The sequence below is a fragment of the Vicia villosa genome, linkage group LG4 (assembly GCF_029867415.1).
Source record: "Vicia villosa cultivar HV-30 ecotype Madison, WI linkage group LG4, Vvil1.0, whole genome shotgun sequence".
Taxonomy (NCBI): Eukaryota; Viridiplantae; Streptophyta; class Magnoliopsida; order Fabales; family Fabaceae; genus Vicia; species Vicia villosa.
Genome location: NC_081183.1, coordinates 195,564,455 through 195,579,411, shown reverse-complemented (window position 1 = coordinate 195,579,411; position 14,957 = coordinate 195,564,455). Strand labels below are relative to the sequence as shown.

The following is a 14,957-nucleotide window of genomic DNA, read 5'->3' as shown; positions in this document are numbered from 1 at the left end:
AATGGATGAGAAGTTTTTTCAAGAACTGTGCAATCCTTGGAAGGAGGGGGCTAGTCATCAAACTCCTTGGAAAGAATGAGAGCTATCATTTGATGAAGGATAAGTTGAGAAAGGTGTGGAAACTTATAGAAGGTTTTGAGATCATGGACGTTGACAATGGTTTCTTTATGGTCAAGTGTGAACTGCTCGTAGATAGGGAGAACATTGTGTCAGAAGACCCGTGGATGTTGTTTGACCATTATTTGGCAGTGGTTCGATGGACTTTAGACTTTGCATCCCCTATCGCAAAGGTGGAGAAAATTCAGGTTCTAATTCAATTTTCAGATATTAACTTATTGCATTATGATGAAAGTGTCATTCTTTGTATGACACTTGATATGGGTACTCCTGTTAAAGTAGATACTAATACCTTGAATGTAGGGAGGGGAATGTTTGCGAAAATTTACGTGGAGATTGATCTGACCTTGCCGGTTGTCAGAAAGGTCAATGTTAATGGCCACTGATATAATATGTAGTATGAAGGTATTCACATTATTTGTTCTAGTTGTGGTTGTCATAGACATCACATTCGTGATTGCAAGAAAACACCAGATAATTTGATGGAGCCGGTCGTTCCTACGATGGCGCAACCAAGAGGTCCACTAGAAAACGATGATGTCCATGAACAAAGACTAATGGAACTGCATTAGGAAATGTACGAAGGTAGCGACAGAGTTGTAGCAAAAAGAATGTGGAGAAATAAATGTAACTCATGGTGATTTGCTGGTGGTGTAGAGGAAAAAATGCAACAAAAGAGTTAGTTATGGTCAAGGATTCTTTATCCAATAATACACCTAGAGATCTGGGGAGTTCTAAAATCAAGGGGATTGATGTTTCCTTAAAAGGAATAAGTGTTGATAGTAAAATTGTTGGACCCAATAAACTTGACGCGATTTCAAAGAAATGGAGATTTGATAAGAGTGGACCCACCCTAGACGCGTGTCATCCAATACACAGAGAGGATACATGCATTAAGGTTAAGTCTTTAATTTTAGAACCACATCTTGATAATAGTGCATATTCGCACAAAACTGGGCCAACTTTTAATTCTTGCCCAACACATGAGCTTATTACGAATATTATGGTTAATAAATTGCGTCTTTATCTAAATCAAATAGGTGGACCCTTCCAGAGTAGTTTTTAAATGTTAAAGGGACAACTGATAATGTCATTATCCTCCAAGAAACAATTCATTCTATGCGTATATCTAAAATGAAAAAGTTGACACGGTGTTCAAAATAGATCTTGAAAAGGCCTATGGCCATGTTAATTGGAATTTCTTGAAATTTTGTTTGAAGCGAAACGGGTTTCCTCCCATTACTATAAATTTGATCATGCGTTGTGTAACTACCTCCTCTATGTTTATTCTTTGGAATGGGAGACGGCTACAAAATTTTGTTCCGGCAAGAGGAGTACGACAAGGTGACCCCCTTTCACATAATCTCTTTGTTATATGCATATAATTCTTGTCACAAACAATCATCAGGATAGTCGATGAAAGCCATTGAAAACCTATCAGATTATCTCGCAATGGACCCCCTCTATCACATTTATTATTTGCTCATGATGTTATTCTTTTTGCAAAGGTTTCTAAATCCCAAGAAGGGATCATTTCTGATATCCTAAAAATCATTTTTCAATGTTTCCTGGCCTTAAAAGTGAATGTTGCTAAATCATAAGTATCCTTTTCTGCTACAACTAACAGAAGTAAAATGGATTTAACTGTTTCCAACATAGGTATCAAGCGAACTCTTACTCTATAGAAATACTTGGGTTTCCTTTGTGGATCTATGTGCTTGCAGGAATGAAGACGATGATCCTACTGATAACCTTCCTAGAGTTTTGATGACGACAACACCAATGATAGTTGAAGTTGATGGTAATAGTTCTCCAAATCTCTGATGACGGTGATTAAGCTTAAGGACATATAAAGCCTCATCTAATAGGAGAATAAAGACTTAATTGAAGTACTTATATGATTAATATATTTGGAAAAGAATATTAAAGGCCTCAAAGTTGTGAAATGAGAGGAAGTGTGAAAGTTCGTCTGGTCGTATCTCTCTGTGTAAACAAAGTTTTGTAAAAGTAAGAAAGTAACTCTTAAGATACTAAGACAACACATACACACACACACACACACACACACACACACACACACTTTAAACACATTTTTTATCTATAAAATATTTTTAAATTTTTTTCAAGCCTGAGCAAAGTGATTAAGATACCGTTAACTTTCTTTTTATAGCCTTTTTGACCTAAGTGATCGATTGGGACCTTAAAACAATTGACTTGAAGATATTTTTGAACTACCAAATCGATTAGAAACTTTAAACAATTGATTGGATATTTTTTAAAGTATCTAATCAATTAGAAAAAGGTTAAATGAGTGTACAAACGATTATGACAATGTCTTAATGACAGGCAACGACTCTGTATCAAGACTTTCGATTTTGGGCCAAAAAAATTATTTTTTTAGTTCATCTAATCAATTAGCATTTTAGTCTAATTGATTAGGACATTAAGAAGGTCCATGGCTCGTTTCCTTTTCCTATATAAAGGAGGGTCACATCCCTTTCATTTTACACCATTCCGCAACATTTTTGCATTTTTTTTTGGTGTTTTTATCTCTATTCTCTCTCTCTAGAGATATTTTTCTTCACTTATAGTTTGCCTTGGTGCTTTTGAATGAAGTCTTATTCGTGAGGAAGATGTTTTTGTAAGTGGTTGTGTTGGTCGTTTTATTCTTAAAGGTGTGATATCTTTAAGGCTATGTTTGGGAGTTTGGAGGGGAGGGGAGGAGAAGACTTCCAAAAATGAAATTTTAAAAAAATATAGAAAAATATTTGACATTTTTTGAAAAAATGATTTTGTTTAGAATGATAAAAGAGTCATTATCATTACTAAATTGTTAATTTTCAGAATACTATAACAACCTAAAAGATATTTGGAAAATTTATGTAAGCCCTTCAAAACCCTCCTTCAATACAATTTTTGAGTTCCCCCATTTTATGGGGTTTTTGGTGTTATGAATAAACTCAAACCCTCCAAAATCCTCCTACCCAAAATCTTTTTATCCTTTTCACCCAATTCTTCTTATTTTTGAAAGCCCTCCCCTCCCTCCCACTCCAAACTCCCAAACATGGCCTAAGAGATTGTGTTTTAGTTCTAGAGATCAACCATTATGTTATTAGTTCATTAAGCTTTGTCGGAAAAAGTTTTGATGTGTTTAAAGAGATCAACCAGAAATCTCTGTTTAGTTTGATAGCATAACCTGGGGTAAAAGTTATCTTTAGGTTGAGGATAAACCTGTTGAAATCTCAGGATCATATTGTAATAAGGTTCATGGGCATAATCTATTAAAAGTTCAAAGTCTATAGTGAAACTCTCATGAAGACCTCTTGAGGACAGGACTAAGCCAACGTTTGGCCAAACTTATATAAGTCTCTGGTGCAATCTCTCTAACTCTATCTCTTTACTTTCTACAATTTACTTTTCTGTATTTTGTTTCCGTTGTGATTACTCACTTAAAATTCAATAATACGATCTTAATGGAGAAAGTATAAAATTAATAATTCACCCCTCTCTTATGCTTAAGGTCACTTGTCCAGCATTCTTATGTTGCATGGTCGTCTTCAATGCAAGGAATTTAAATTCCTATAGTAGAAAATAAGTCAAAGGTTAGCATATTGGTAACATAAATTGTTAAATAAGGTTGGTCATTTGACTCTGGTTAGGTTTGCTATGAACTCCATTCCAAATTATTATATGTAAGTGGGTTGGCTACCGCAACCAACTTGTGATTTTATTGATAGGACGGCTAGGAAGTTTTTGTAGAAAGGTAATTCAAACTCTGGTGTGCATCTCGTTGGCTGGAATAAAATCAATAACCCTAAAAAGTTGGGTGGTCTTTGAATTCGGAATGCAAGAGAGGATAATACTTCTATGTTGGGTAAGTTGGTTTGGGGTTTCCAGCGAAATTTTGATTTCTTACTGGTCCTATTTTTGAAGCATAAGTACATCAGTGAGAAAACGTTCCTTAATATGAAAAAGAAACTAGGATCAGTTACTTGAAATGCAATATGAAAGTCGTGTATCCTCTTAAAGATGACTTTGAATTTAGATTAGGGGGTGCGAACTCCTCTTTCTGGTATTCTAATTGATCAGGGGTAGGGAAATTAGCATAGCAGGTTCTCTATGTGGATATCCATGATCTAGAAATGCAAGTGAATGATATTTACTCAGATGAGAATTGAAATTTCAATATATTATATACTAATATTCTTCCACTTGTTTGAGAAAGCATTTCTCATTTGTTTGAATTCTCTGGTGCCTAATCAGTTAACATGAAAAGGCAATTTAGATGATATCTATACTACTCAGGATGGTTATAACTAGCTCAACAAACTTAAATTTGTCCATAATACAACAAACAATAGCTATTAGAAGTGGGTGTGGCAAAATTCCTGCTCCTTAAAAGGTGAAATTCTTCCTTTGGAGGCTTTACATAAATCCCTTCCTACGAGATCGATGTTGTGTCGTTGTGGTATGCTCTAGAAGAATCTCTGTCCTAGATGCAATAAGAATGCTTAGACGATTTTACACTGTTTGAGAGACTGTGAGTTTGCTACTTGCTTTTGGAAATCTATTAGCTTCTTGGACACACTATTCTTCCAATGAGATAGTTTATATGATTGAATTAGACATGACATCGATGGTGGCTTTATATTTTTTTATGCTTGCTGGTGGTTGTGGTGTGCTAGGAACAAACAATGACTTGCGATTGAAGGGGTATCTTCCTATACTTTGAAACTCCTCACAATAAATTAAGCTAATATGTTAGCTAAGTGTTTTCTCAAGCATAATTTGTCTCATCCAACGAGAACGATCATGTGGAGTGCACACAAATGTAGTAATATGATTTTGAATGTTGATGGTAGTAGCCTCGACAATCCCGACGTCTCAGATTTTGGTGGATTAATTTAAATTGTTAATGGTGCTTGAGTTCATGATTTTGCGAGTAATATTGGTTGTTTCAACATCCTTCATGTTGATCTGATGACACTATATCCTAATTTGCGTATGGCCAAGAACTTAGCATCAAAGATCTTATTTATTTTCTGACTCTAACGTCGCTCTCAAGCTTATCTTAGAGGATGTTAATGTTTGACATCACTATGTTGCAATTCTTCACAATATTAAAGAACTTTTCTCTAGAAAATGACGTGTTTAAATATTTCATACTCTTAGGGAGGGGATGCTTGTGCTCATTTTCTAGCAAAACATGAAGTTGGTAATGATGCTGCGTATCAATTTTGTGTGAAACCTCCGATAAGAATCATGACTCTCCTATTAACTGATGCTAGTGAAACTGTATTTTTTAAATAATTTCTTGCTTTCTTTTCCTTTTCTCACTTGTAAACAAAAAATAATATTGTACTCTCAATTTCATAAAAATTGTCACATTTTTTTCCTCATCTTAAAATAATTTTTTTTGTATTAATAATGTAATATATATTATTTTTATAACTATATTTTTATCTATCAATTTTCATTTTATTTAACTATTTTATTAAATAAATAACAAGAATATTTTAATAAATAATACTTTGTTCGGTCTAAAAAAACTTATTTTTAAATTTATTAGTACAACTAAACTAGATATATAATTTATTTAATAAATTTAAAAAATAGTTTTTTAATAACAAAAATGAGAAAAAAAGTTAATTTTATCATTAAAATCATTTATAAAATATAATAACATTTAAAAAAAGAAAAAGAAAGAGAGAGGAGGTAGTACGAAAGAGACACTTCCTATAAAGTTGCAGAGGTTACGTTACGTTTTGAAAGTTGTTTCATTGAAACACAATATCCTCACAATTTTTCTGTTCAGTTTTAAAAAAAATTGAGTCATGGAAAATTCTGACAACAAAAAAACAAAAGCTTAATAGATTTTAAATTGTGTATGAATGGCTAAATATTGTTAGCAGATTATCCATCTCACTTGTTGGCCACATCTAAAACTTGACCAGCCTTATAAATGTAGAAAATAGTTTTGCAAGGTTGCATCATGGATACTCTTGTGCTTGTTTATCTACTATTACCAATCTTTGTTCTATTCATTATCCACAAACACAAAACAAGAGCCTCATCAATTCCACCAGGCCCAGCACCACTTCCTCTACTAGGAAATCTACACCTAATTGACACTTCATCCCCACATCTTTCCCTATGGAAACTCTCCAAACACTATGGACCTATCATGTCTTTGCACTTTGGCTATACACCAACCTTAGTTATTTCTTCATCAAATATGGCAAAACATGTGTTGAAAACTCATGACCTTAAGTTTGCAAGTAGACCGGCTTTCCTAGGACTTAGAAAATTGTCATACAATGGGTTGGACTTAGGTTTTGCACCTTATAGTCCTTATTGGAGAGAAATGAAAAAGCTTTGTGTTCTTCATCTTTTTAGTTCTCGGCGTGTTGAATCTTTTAGGCCTATCAGAGAAAATGAAGTGGTCCAATTGATTCAAAAGTTGTCACAATATGAGGGTGATGAAAAAGGTGTTAACTTGAGTGAAGCAGTGATGTCTTTCACAAATACACTTATATGTAAGATAGCTTTTGGGAAAAAGTATGATTTTGATTATGGAGAAGTGGAATTGGGAAGTGGAGAAAGGAAAAGTAGATTGCATGTTTTGCTTAATGAAGCTCAAGCTTTGTTAAGTGAATTTTACTTTTCTGATCATTTTCCATTGTTGGGTTGGGTTGATAGAGTTAGAGGAACTCTTGGGAGGCTTGAAAAAACCTTCAAGGAGTTGGATTTGATATACCAAAAAGTCATTGATGACCATATGGAGAATTCATCATGGCCTAAAACTAAGGAACATGAAGTAGTTGATATCATTGATATCTTCTTGCAAATGATGAATGATCACTCACTCTCTTTTGATCTCACTCTTGACCACATCAAAGCTATGCTTATGGTATGAACTCATCCCTCCTCCTATGATGTATGTTAGAAAAATAGTGTAAGAAAAATAATTGATTATTTAAATTTGTTAAGAGTTGTGGTTGGAACAAACCAATCCCTACAAAATCGGCTTGCAGAATGAGGATTAATCTCACTTATAAGTATATATTCATGTCATATATTGTTTGATGTAAGACTCTTAAAACACTCACTCACGCCCAAGACAGGACGTCTAAAGCGTGAAAATAAATAGTGAATGATCTGATAGCAGAAACCTGATATGTAGATGATTCATCGAATCTTAAACAATACTCTTGATACTATGTTAACAAATGTCGGATCTAACTCAACCATACAAAATCGATTTTGTAGGAATGATTAAGCTCATCACAACTTTTAACAAAATTCATCATTTCATTTTCTCCTTCATTAAACAAAATGATATATTAATTATTAATTAAAAGTTAAGTTTATGCGGTTAATTAAATATGAATTAACCATATTCATATTTTATATATGCAGAATTTCTTTTTAGCAGGAACAGACACAATTGCAGCAGTAGTAGTTTGGGCTATGACAGCATTGATGAACAATCCAAGAGTGATGAAAAAAGTTCAAATGGAAATCAGAAACTTATATGAAGACAAAGATTTCATAAATGAAGATGATATTGAAAAGCTTCCTTATCTTAAATCAGTGGTAAAAGAGACATTAAGATTATTCCCTCCATCACCATTACTCTTACCAAGAGAAACTATAGAAAATTGCAACATAGATGGTTATGAGATTAAACCAAAAACTCTAGTGTATGTTAATGCATGGGCCATAGCAAGAGATTCTGAGAATTGGGAAGATCCTGAAGAGTTTTATCCTGAAAGATTCTTTATGAGTGGAGTGGATTTTAAAGGGAAGGATTTTGAGTTGATTCCATTTGGAAGTGGAAGAAGAATGTGTCCAGCAATGAACATGGGAGTTGTGACTGTTGAGCTTTCACTTGCTAATATTCTTCATTGTTATGATTGGAAATTACCTTATGGTTTTGATAAGGAAGAGGTTTTGGATACACAAGTGAAACCAGGAATTACTATGCATAAGAAAATTGATCTTTATCTTGTCCCTAGGAAAAGAAAATCTTAGAGTGTGTATATGTACTAGTAGTAATTTCAATGCTAAATAATATTCATAAAAAGTTATCATTTGTGCCATATATTACTTTTTGTATCGGATATATTGCTAAAATAAATTATTTAGTCAACAATCTGCATGACTCACTACTATACATAAAAAAAATTATCCTTAAAAGAGTAAATTCATTGTCAAGGTGTGTGCGTGTAAAAGGAATTTTATATTGTATATTTTTAATATGACTTTGACAATCTTCATTCTATTGATCTATTCTAAGCTATGTCAACACAACACAAGCACATGTTTAATCTTCAGTCAATTCTAAACTAATTCAACACCGACAATAATTTTTAAATTAAAGTTCTATATTTTCAAGTCTTGGACATTAAATATTTTACCAGTTGAACCATTCAAATTTCAACATATAGCTTAACTCATTTAACAAAAATAAATACCAAGATGTGTATGTGTGTGTATAATGTATTCATAAGGAATGAAGAGTTGTATAATGTATTCATAATATGACCAAAAGGTTGTATACCAACATGAAAAAAAACATTCCCAGTTCAACATGAAAAAACATTCCCAGTTCAACATGGGTAAAATAAATTATTTAGATGGAAACTATTTTAAACTAAAGACTAAAGATAATGAACAGGCCTAAATAGGCAAACTGGTGTAGTTCACTGCTTATATACAACTGATTATAAGCCATCAGCTACATATAAAAAAATATATATTTTAGCAAGAGTTTGAATCAAGGGCAACCATATATCATGGATTGGTTTTGTACCATTTACTGCAAAGACTATGCAGTAGTTTTGCCATTCTGATGCTGGGTTTGGAATTCATGATTGCGTTGAATATTCTGCTGCATCTGAGTCTGTGTTTCTTCCTGAGATTGGCTGTTTTGCGGTTGGAAATTTCTAAGCTGGTTTGGCTGCTGTTGCTGTGACTGGAGCATCTGCTGCTGGTTAATAACTAGCTGCCGAGTCATGAGACTAGAGAGGAGGGACTCTCCGCCAAGATCTGCCACAGTGCGTCTTAAGCGTCGGACTTCAGCATCCAAAGTCTCGTTCAGAGCTGCCAAAATAAGAACACAAATGAATACATAGCTAAATATTTGGTCGGGTGGAGATGTTCAATTTCAGCATAAAATCATAATAGAAAGTGCTTCTAAAGAGATGGTGGTGAAATGGAGATAAAAAGAATCATGTCCAAGCTGCTATAGTGTCTATTTGACGACAATTGTACTGGATAGTGTATTGCGGAACTATAGCGATTTGTCCAAATTCTACTATGCGCCACTATAGTGGCTATTTAACAACTAGGGAAGGTTGACCAACTAAAAGATGGTCTAATAAGTATATAATAATTAGGGGTATGAGAGATCAAGTACAACAAAAGACTAAACCATAAATAGAATTTCTAGGTAATTAATGGTGTCAAATAGCGGCGCTATTTCGTAGTGGAATTTGAACAAATCATTATTGTTCAGTATTGTCATGTGATACGCTATTAAGTATAATGTGCGGTCAAATAAAGGCTATAGTATAAATCTACTATAGTCTTTTAGCATAGCGGAATTTAACATACTACTATTTTCCACGATCCATGATTGACTAGATTGACTATACTGAATGTAAACAATATATCATTGAACTTAACACATGATACTAAGATGGAAAATTATGACATCATTTAATCCATATAGCTGATCCCATCAAGCTTGGTAATTATTGTTTCTATTGCGCTCAATTGAAGTCAAAAACATATTCAAACACATACAGTTTTAAAGAGGTTATAACACGCAAAACAGAGCTTCAGAACAGAGTAGTACTAGTACAAAAACACAACTAGGTTTCAAATATGCCGGTATTACTCAAGATGAAATCAAATTCTTATGCTAGGCACGGAAAATTAAAAGGTGCGGCTGTGCAGAGACTATTGAACAAGATTGGATCACAAATCACTTGTTTTTTCGTTGATTAACAACGACCATTTCAGAGTTTCAACAACAAAGATTGAATTACTATATTCAAACACCAAAAGATATCAAATTAAAATACTATTAATCGGTATAAAATCCATCTAAATAAAAAAAACCAGACATCCTTGAGCATGATCATATATGCAGAATTTTTCGTGCAAGAAAAACACAACCATCCACTTAAAAACAAACAGTTTGCACTTCAATCATAGGGAGGAATAAGTTTAAATAGATTTAAGCTAACCAAAACATAAAGTAGAAGGAAAATGCATACACATACCATCTTTCAGTTGGGATTGTTGTTCCAAGGATTGAAGCCTCAATTTGTACTCGTTATGCTCATTTTTAAGCTCTGAATAATCCATCTGGATATAGGTCCAATAATAAAAGGTAAAGAATCAATATAAAATATGACTTACAATCCGAAGAAAAGAGAATCTCAGCTCAACTCAGATGATACACACCTGTAATTTGGTATACTGAGTAGACAATGTAGTAGTCTCTGTCTGAAGAGTTTGGACCTTGTGCTCCAATTCAGAAATATATTTCGTCTTCCGCTCTTTAGAGCGAGCAGCTGATAGACGATTGGCCAAAATCCTATAAGAGAAATCAACATAAATGACAAGTCATTATAGTTTTACTTTTTAATTTTTTTTTCCATTAGAAAGACCCGGAAACACGGGAATCGAGTAATGACATTCTTACCTCTTTGCACGCTTGGGATCAGACACGGCAATTTCAGCAAGTTTATCATTTTCCATTATTTTCTTCATCTCCTCGGAGCTGAACTCACCCTTTCCAAACTCCATCCCAATTTCTGCTGTTTTACTACTGTCCATTGAATTGCTAGGCGAGTGTCGACCAGCTCGACCTTGTAAAGGAGGAAGCTTAGGCGATCCATCTTCAATATAAAAATTTCCCATGGAACCATCCAATGAGAAACTTCTCCTATGTCGAGTAGCAGATACAATATCTCCATTAGAACTCCGCTTGATTCCTTCCCTCCTCTCATCCGAACAGCTTGAACTCGCACCCTTAGAACCGATTCCTTTAACATGACTCTCAACTTCATTATCACTGCTTTCAACCGTCTTCGAACCACTAGTTCGGCTATCTTCCATACCAGAAAAACTCATATTATTCATATTCTCCAAATTCATGTAGGCACTAAACAAATCATCCATTGCAGCCGCATCATCCTCCTTCCTCCCATTAAAACTCTCTCTTCCAAATCCATCAAGACTGTTCCTATCCTTCAACACCAACTGAATCGGCTTCTCAGAACCAAATTTCTCCCCTCCAGAAACCAAATTCCTACGATCACTCCCCAACTGAGGAGCAGAGTTAACGAATTCCGAGATCCCTAAAGGCGTATCACTGCTAGATCGCCTATGCCCTTTACGAGGTGGAAGACAATGCCCATGCTGAACAGCATGACCGCGGTTAGGCGAAGGAGCATGAGAGACAGCCAAGTTTTCCTCCATAGAAACATCTTTCGAACCCGAGTCCGAAAAAGGGTTTGGACTCAAAGGATAAAGTGAAGGACTCAATGGAGGCAACGAAAAGGAATCTAGAGAGAGAAAAGTGGGCTGAGACAAAGACCTAGAATGGGTTTGGGATTGTGGAGAAGACATAAACTGGGAATAAGGGGATGATGAAAGTTTAGGTGATAAAGTGGTATTGGTATTAGGGTGTGAAGGTGGTATACCAATACTATAACTTTTTTGATTTTCAGGAAAACCCATTTGATTAATTTGATTGATAGGCATAGAATTCAACTGAATTGGGGGTTTGGTGGATGATGAAGCTAAGGAAGAAGAACTAAATGCATGAATATTTTTTTGATTACTACTACCACCACCACCTCTTTGATCAAAACCTTCCATTCATTCATGCATTAAATCAAACACTTATCAATCACTATAACTTTTCTACTCACAACAACAACAACAACTACTAATCAATCAATCAAATATTAAAATAATCAAAGTAGATGAATGAACCGAACCAAACCAAACCTTAAACTGCAAATGATTGATGAAAACTTGCAGTAATTACAGTAGATTATGAACCTGGTCATGAAAGTTAGTTTTTGATATGATTAAAATGTAAAAATAATAAAAAGGGAAAAGAATGGAAAACCCTATCTTGTTTATACAAAACCAAAATGACAAAGACTTATCACTAATTAATCTTGTAGAAGAAGCTTAAGAGAGAGAGAGTTTTATACCTCAGAAAAATCGAACGGTGGTGGTGAAAAAGAGGAAGAATATCAGCGGTTGAAAAAGGGTTGAAATGTGTTAAGATGAGAAAACATTTTCTTTGTCTGAAAATGAAATATAGGTTATGTTTTGTATACTTGATAACCAATTTATACTGCATAATTTCTAAATTAATTGGTATACTTTTTTTAAAAAAAAATGTTTTATTTCTATTTTTTAATCTAAAATAATAGTTTAAAATTTTAATTTAATTTTTTCTTTATTATATTTTAGTTTATTGATTTTTATTTATTTTAATTATTTTATTAATTAAAATTAATAAAAAAGATTTGAAATTCCCTTCAGTTTCATATGCAAGTACAAAAATGTCGAATTTAATACTCTAAAATTGATATATTTAGTCACGGAAATAACGATATTCAATGTCATGTTTTTTTAATACTGATATATTGAATTAAAATTCTTCAGTATTAAAAATTTTATAAAATAATATATTTTAAAAAAACTAGTCTAAACACATTAAAATCACACAATTTTTATGTTTTATTTTATGTTAATTTAGTGTTGAAAATTTGCAAAAAGTGAGGTATTAATGGATTAGGGTGACAACTTGGTTAAGACATGGATACTATTTTAGAGTATTTTCCTTGTTTTCCGCCTTGTTTTCTTTTTATGTTTTTTATTATTATTTAATGTTTCTTGATTATTCTGAGAATTCAACAAAGTTTGACTATTGAATAAGTATTTGGTTTTTCACAGTAATAGTAGTTGTTGATAAACGCGTTTTCATACGTCAGGCATCACCGCTTCACGTGATTTACACCCATTGTTTTTTTGTTTTCATATAAAATAAATAGTAAAAACTTTAATTTCTCATAAAAAGGTTTTTAAAAAAAAAACTTAAATAGTCGTTTGGTCACTATAAAGTTAGCGTATTTTTTATTTTTGTCCCTATTTTTTTTTAATAATTCCTCAATGTTAAATTTTTTTTGATTTTAGTCCCTAGAGTTAAAATTCGTAGGAAAATTCGAAGAAAAATTCGTAGGAGATCTGCAAACTTTTCTGCGGATTTTAATTTTAGAGACTAAATCCAAAAGAAATTCAATATTTAAGGACTTTATTCAAGAAAAAAAAGATACAGGGACGAAAATCAAAAATACGCTAACTTGCATGGACCAAAAGACTATTTAAGCCAAAAAAAGAAAGATAATATTTCATTACCGATTACCATCGGTAATAAAATATGAAAAAGAAATATAAAAATTACTTTTTTTAAAGAAAAGAGGAACCAGCGCAAAAAGAAAAAACTATTCCCTCTGTCCCACAATGAGTGACCCAAGTTCAACATACTATTTCACACAAATTAACAAAAGTGTAAAAAGTAAGAAAGAGAATATTATTTTTATTATAGTATCCTTATTATGTATGAGGAATGATGAACTTTTTATTAATTATATGGTAGAATTGGAAAAATTATATTGAAAATTAAAATTAGTCATTTATTTTAGGACATTATTTTATTCCAAATAGATCAGTCATATTGTAGTACGAAGAGTATATAACAACCAAATTAAAAGTTAAAACTTTAATACAATCGGATAATCGCCTAATAAAAGAAGAAAAATTTAAATAAAAATTTGCTTGGAAAAAATTAAATTAAATTTAAAACACATTATTTTAACCGGTGTCTCTATATAAATAGGGATAAAAATAGGTTTGATTGAGTAAAACTTTATCAAACTTGAGTCTCATCGGTTAAAATATTTAGGTTAAATTACTCCCAAGGTCTTTTAAGTTATTTAATTGTAACAGTTTGGTCTTTCATGCTATTTTCGCTACAACTAGGTCCTTTATGCTATCAAATGTGTGAACCATTATTTTTTTTTTACCGAAAAAATGTGCTTTTAAATTTGAATTTATCATTTTTAAATACCTGTTTGGTCTATTAACCTACTTAAAAGTTTATTTAGATTGAATATTTATAAATAAACAATAACAACAATAGGTTAATTTTTCTTTTTTGGATTTTGGCCCTCCTTTGTTAAAAAAAAAAATTCACAAATTAAAAGATTAAGAAAATTAAATGTTTAATTATATTGACTTGTTTGAGTTTATCTACTAACATAAGTTCGATACAATTTATGAAAATAACTTATTATATTGTTCACAAGATTTTTTAAGCTTATTTTCATAAGGTCTTAAAGATAATTAAAATTTATTTTTTATTTTAATTCAATGTACAAAATATAAGTTATTAATAATAATAAAATTATTCATATTTATTTAAATAGATCGGTCGATAAATTTTAGAGGCTTTTTCATGACTCGTGGCCTAACTTTCATTGCTATATATAAGTATTCGATTCACAATAAATTATTTTATATAAGAAATGAACGAAAATTTAAAGATGTGTTTACGCGTTTATGGTAAGAAATTAAAAAAAAAAATCACATATTATTAAATAAATATTAGACTTAAATGTAATTTTGATCTATGTAAATTAGGAGTTTTTGATTTTCGTCCCCGTAAGTTTTTTTTTCTGGTTTGAGTCCATATATCTTACTTTTTTGCTTGAGGTTTAGTCCCTAAGCCAAAATTCGCAGGA

The 14,957-nt window shown here is 32.3% G+C and overlaps 2 protein-coding genes across 3 annotated transcripts; one reads left to right on the top strand and one right to left on the bottom strand.

The window, feature by feature from the left end:
- The first annotated feature begins 6,043 nt into the window (after window positions 1-6,043).
- Window positions 6,044-8,203, top strand: LOC131596652 (cytochrome P450 83B1-like). The gene is made up of 2 exons (XM_058869375.1): window positions 6,044-7,027; window positions 7,537-8,203. Exons 1-2 carry the CDS (start codon window positions 6,110-6,112, stop codon window positions 8,149-8,151), a joined length of 1,533 nt encoding a protein of 510 aa, XP_058725358.1. The 5' UTR covers window positions 6,044-6,109; the 3' UTR covers window positions 8,152-8,203.
- Window positions 8,204-8,661: 458 nt separating this feature from the next.
- Window positions 8,662-12,466, bottom strand: LOC131596651 (bZIP transcription factor 29-like). 2 transcript variants are annotated; one of them, XM_058869374.1, is made up of 5 exons: window positions 12,360-12,466; window positions 10,835-12,201; window positions 10,594-10,726; window positions 10,410-10,494; window positions 8,662-9,222 (listed from the first exon to the last, which is right to left on the bottom strand). In XM_058869374.1, exons 2-5 carry the CDS (start codon window positions 12,013-12,015, stop codon window positions 8,948-8,950), a joined length of 1,674 nt encoding a protein of 557 aa, XP_058725357.1. In that variant the 5' UTR covers window positions 12,016-12,201; window positions 12,360-12,466; the 3' UTR covers window positions 8,662-8,947. The 2 variants fall into 2 exon arrangements, with proteins under 2 accessions (XP_058725357.1, XP_058725356.1); XM_058869373.1 differs by lacking the exon at window positions 12,360-12,466 and having other exon boundaries at window positions 10,835-12,308.
- Window positions 12,467-14,957: the final 2,491 nt, after the last annotated feature.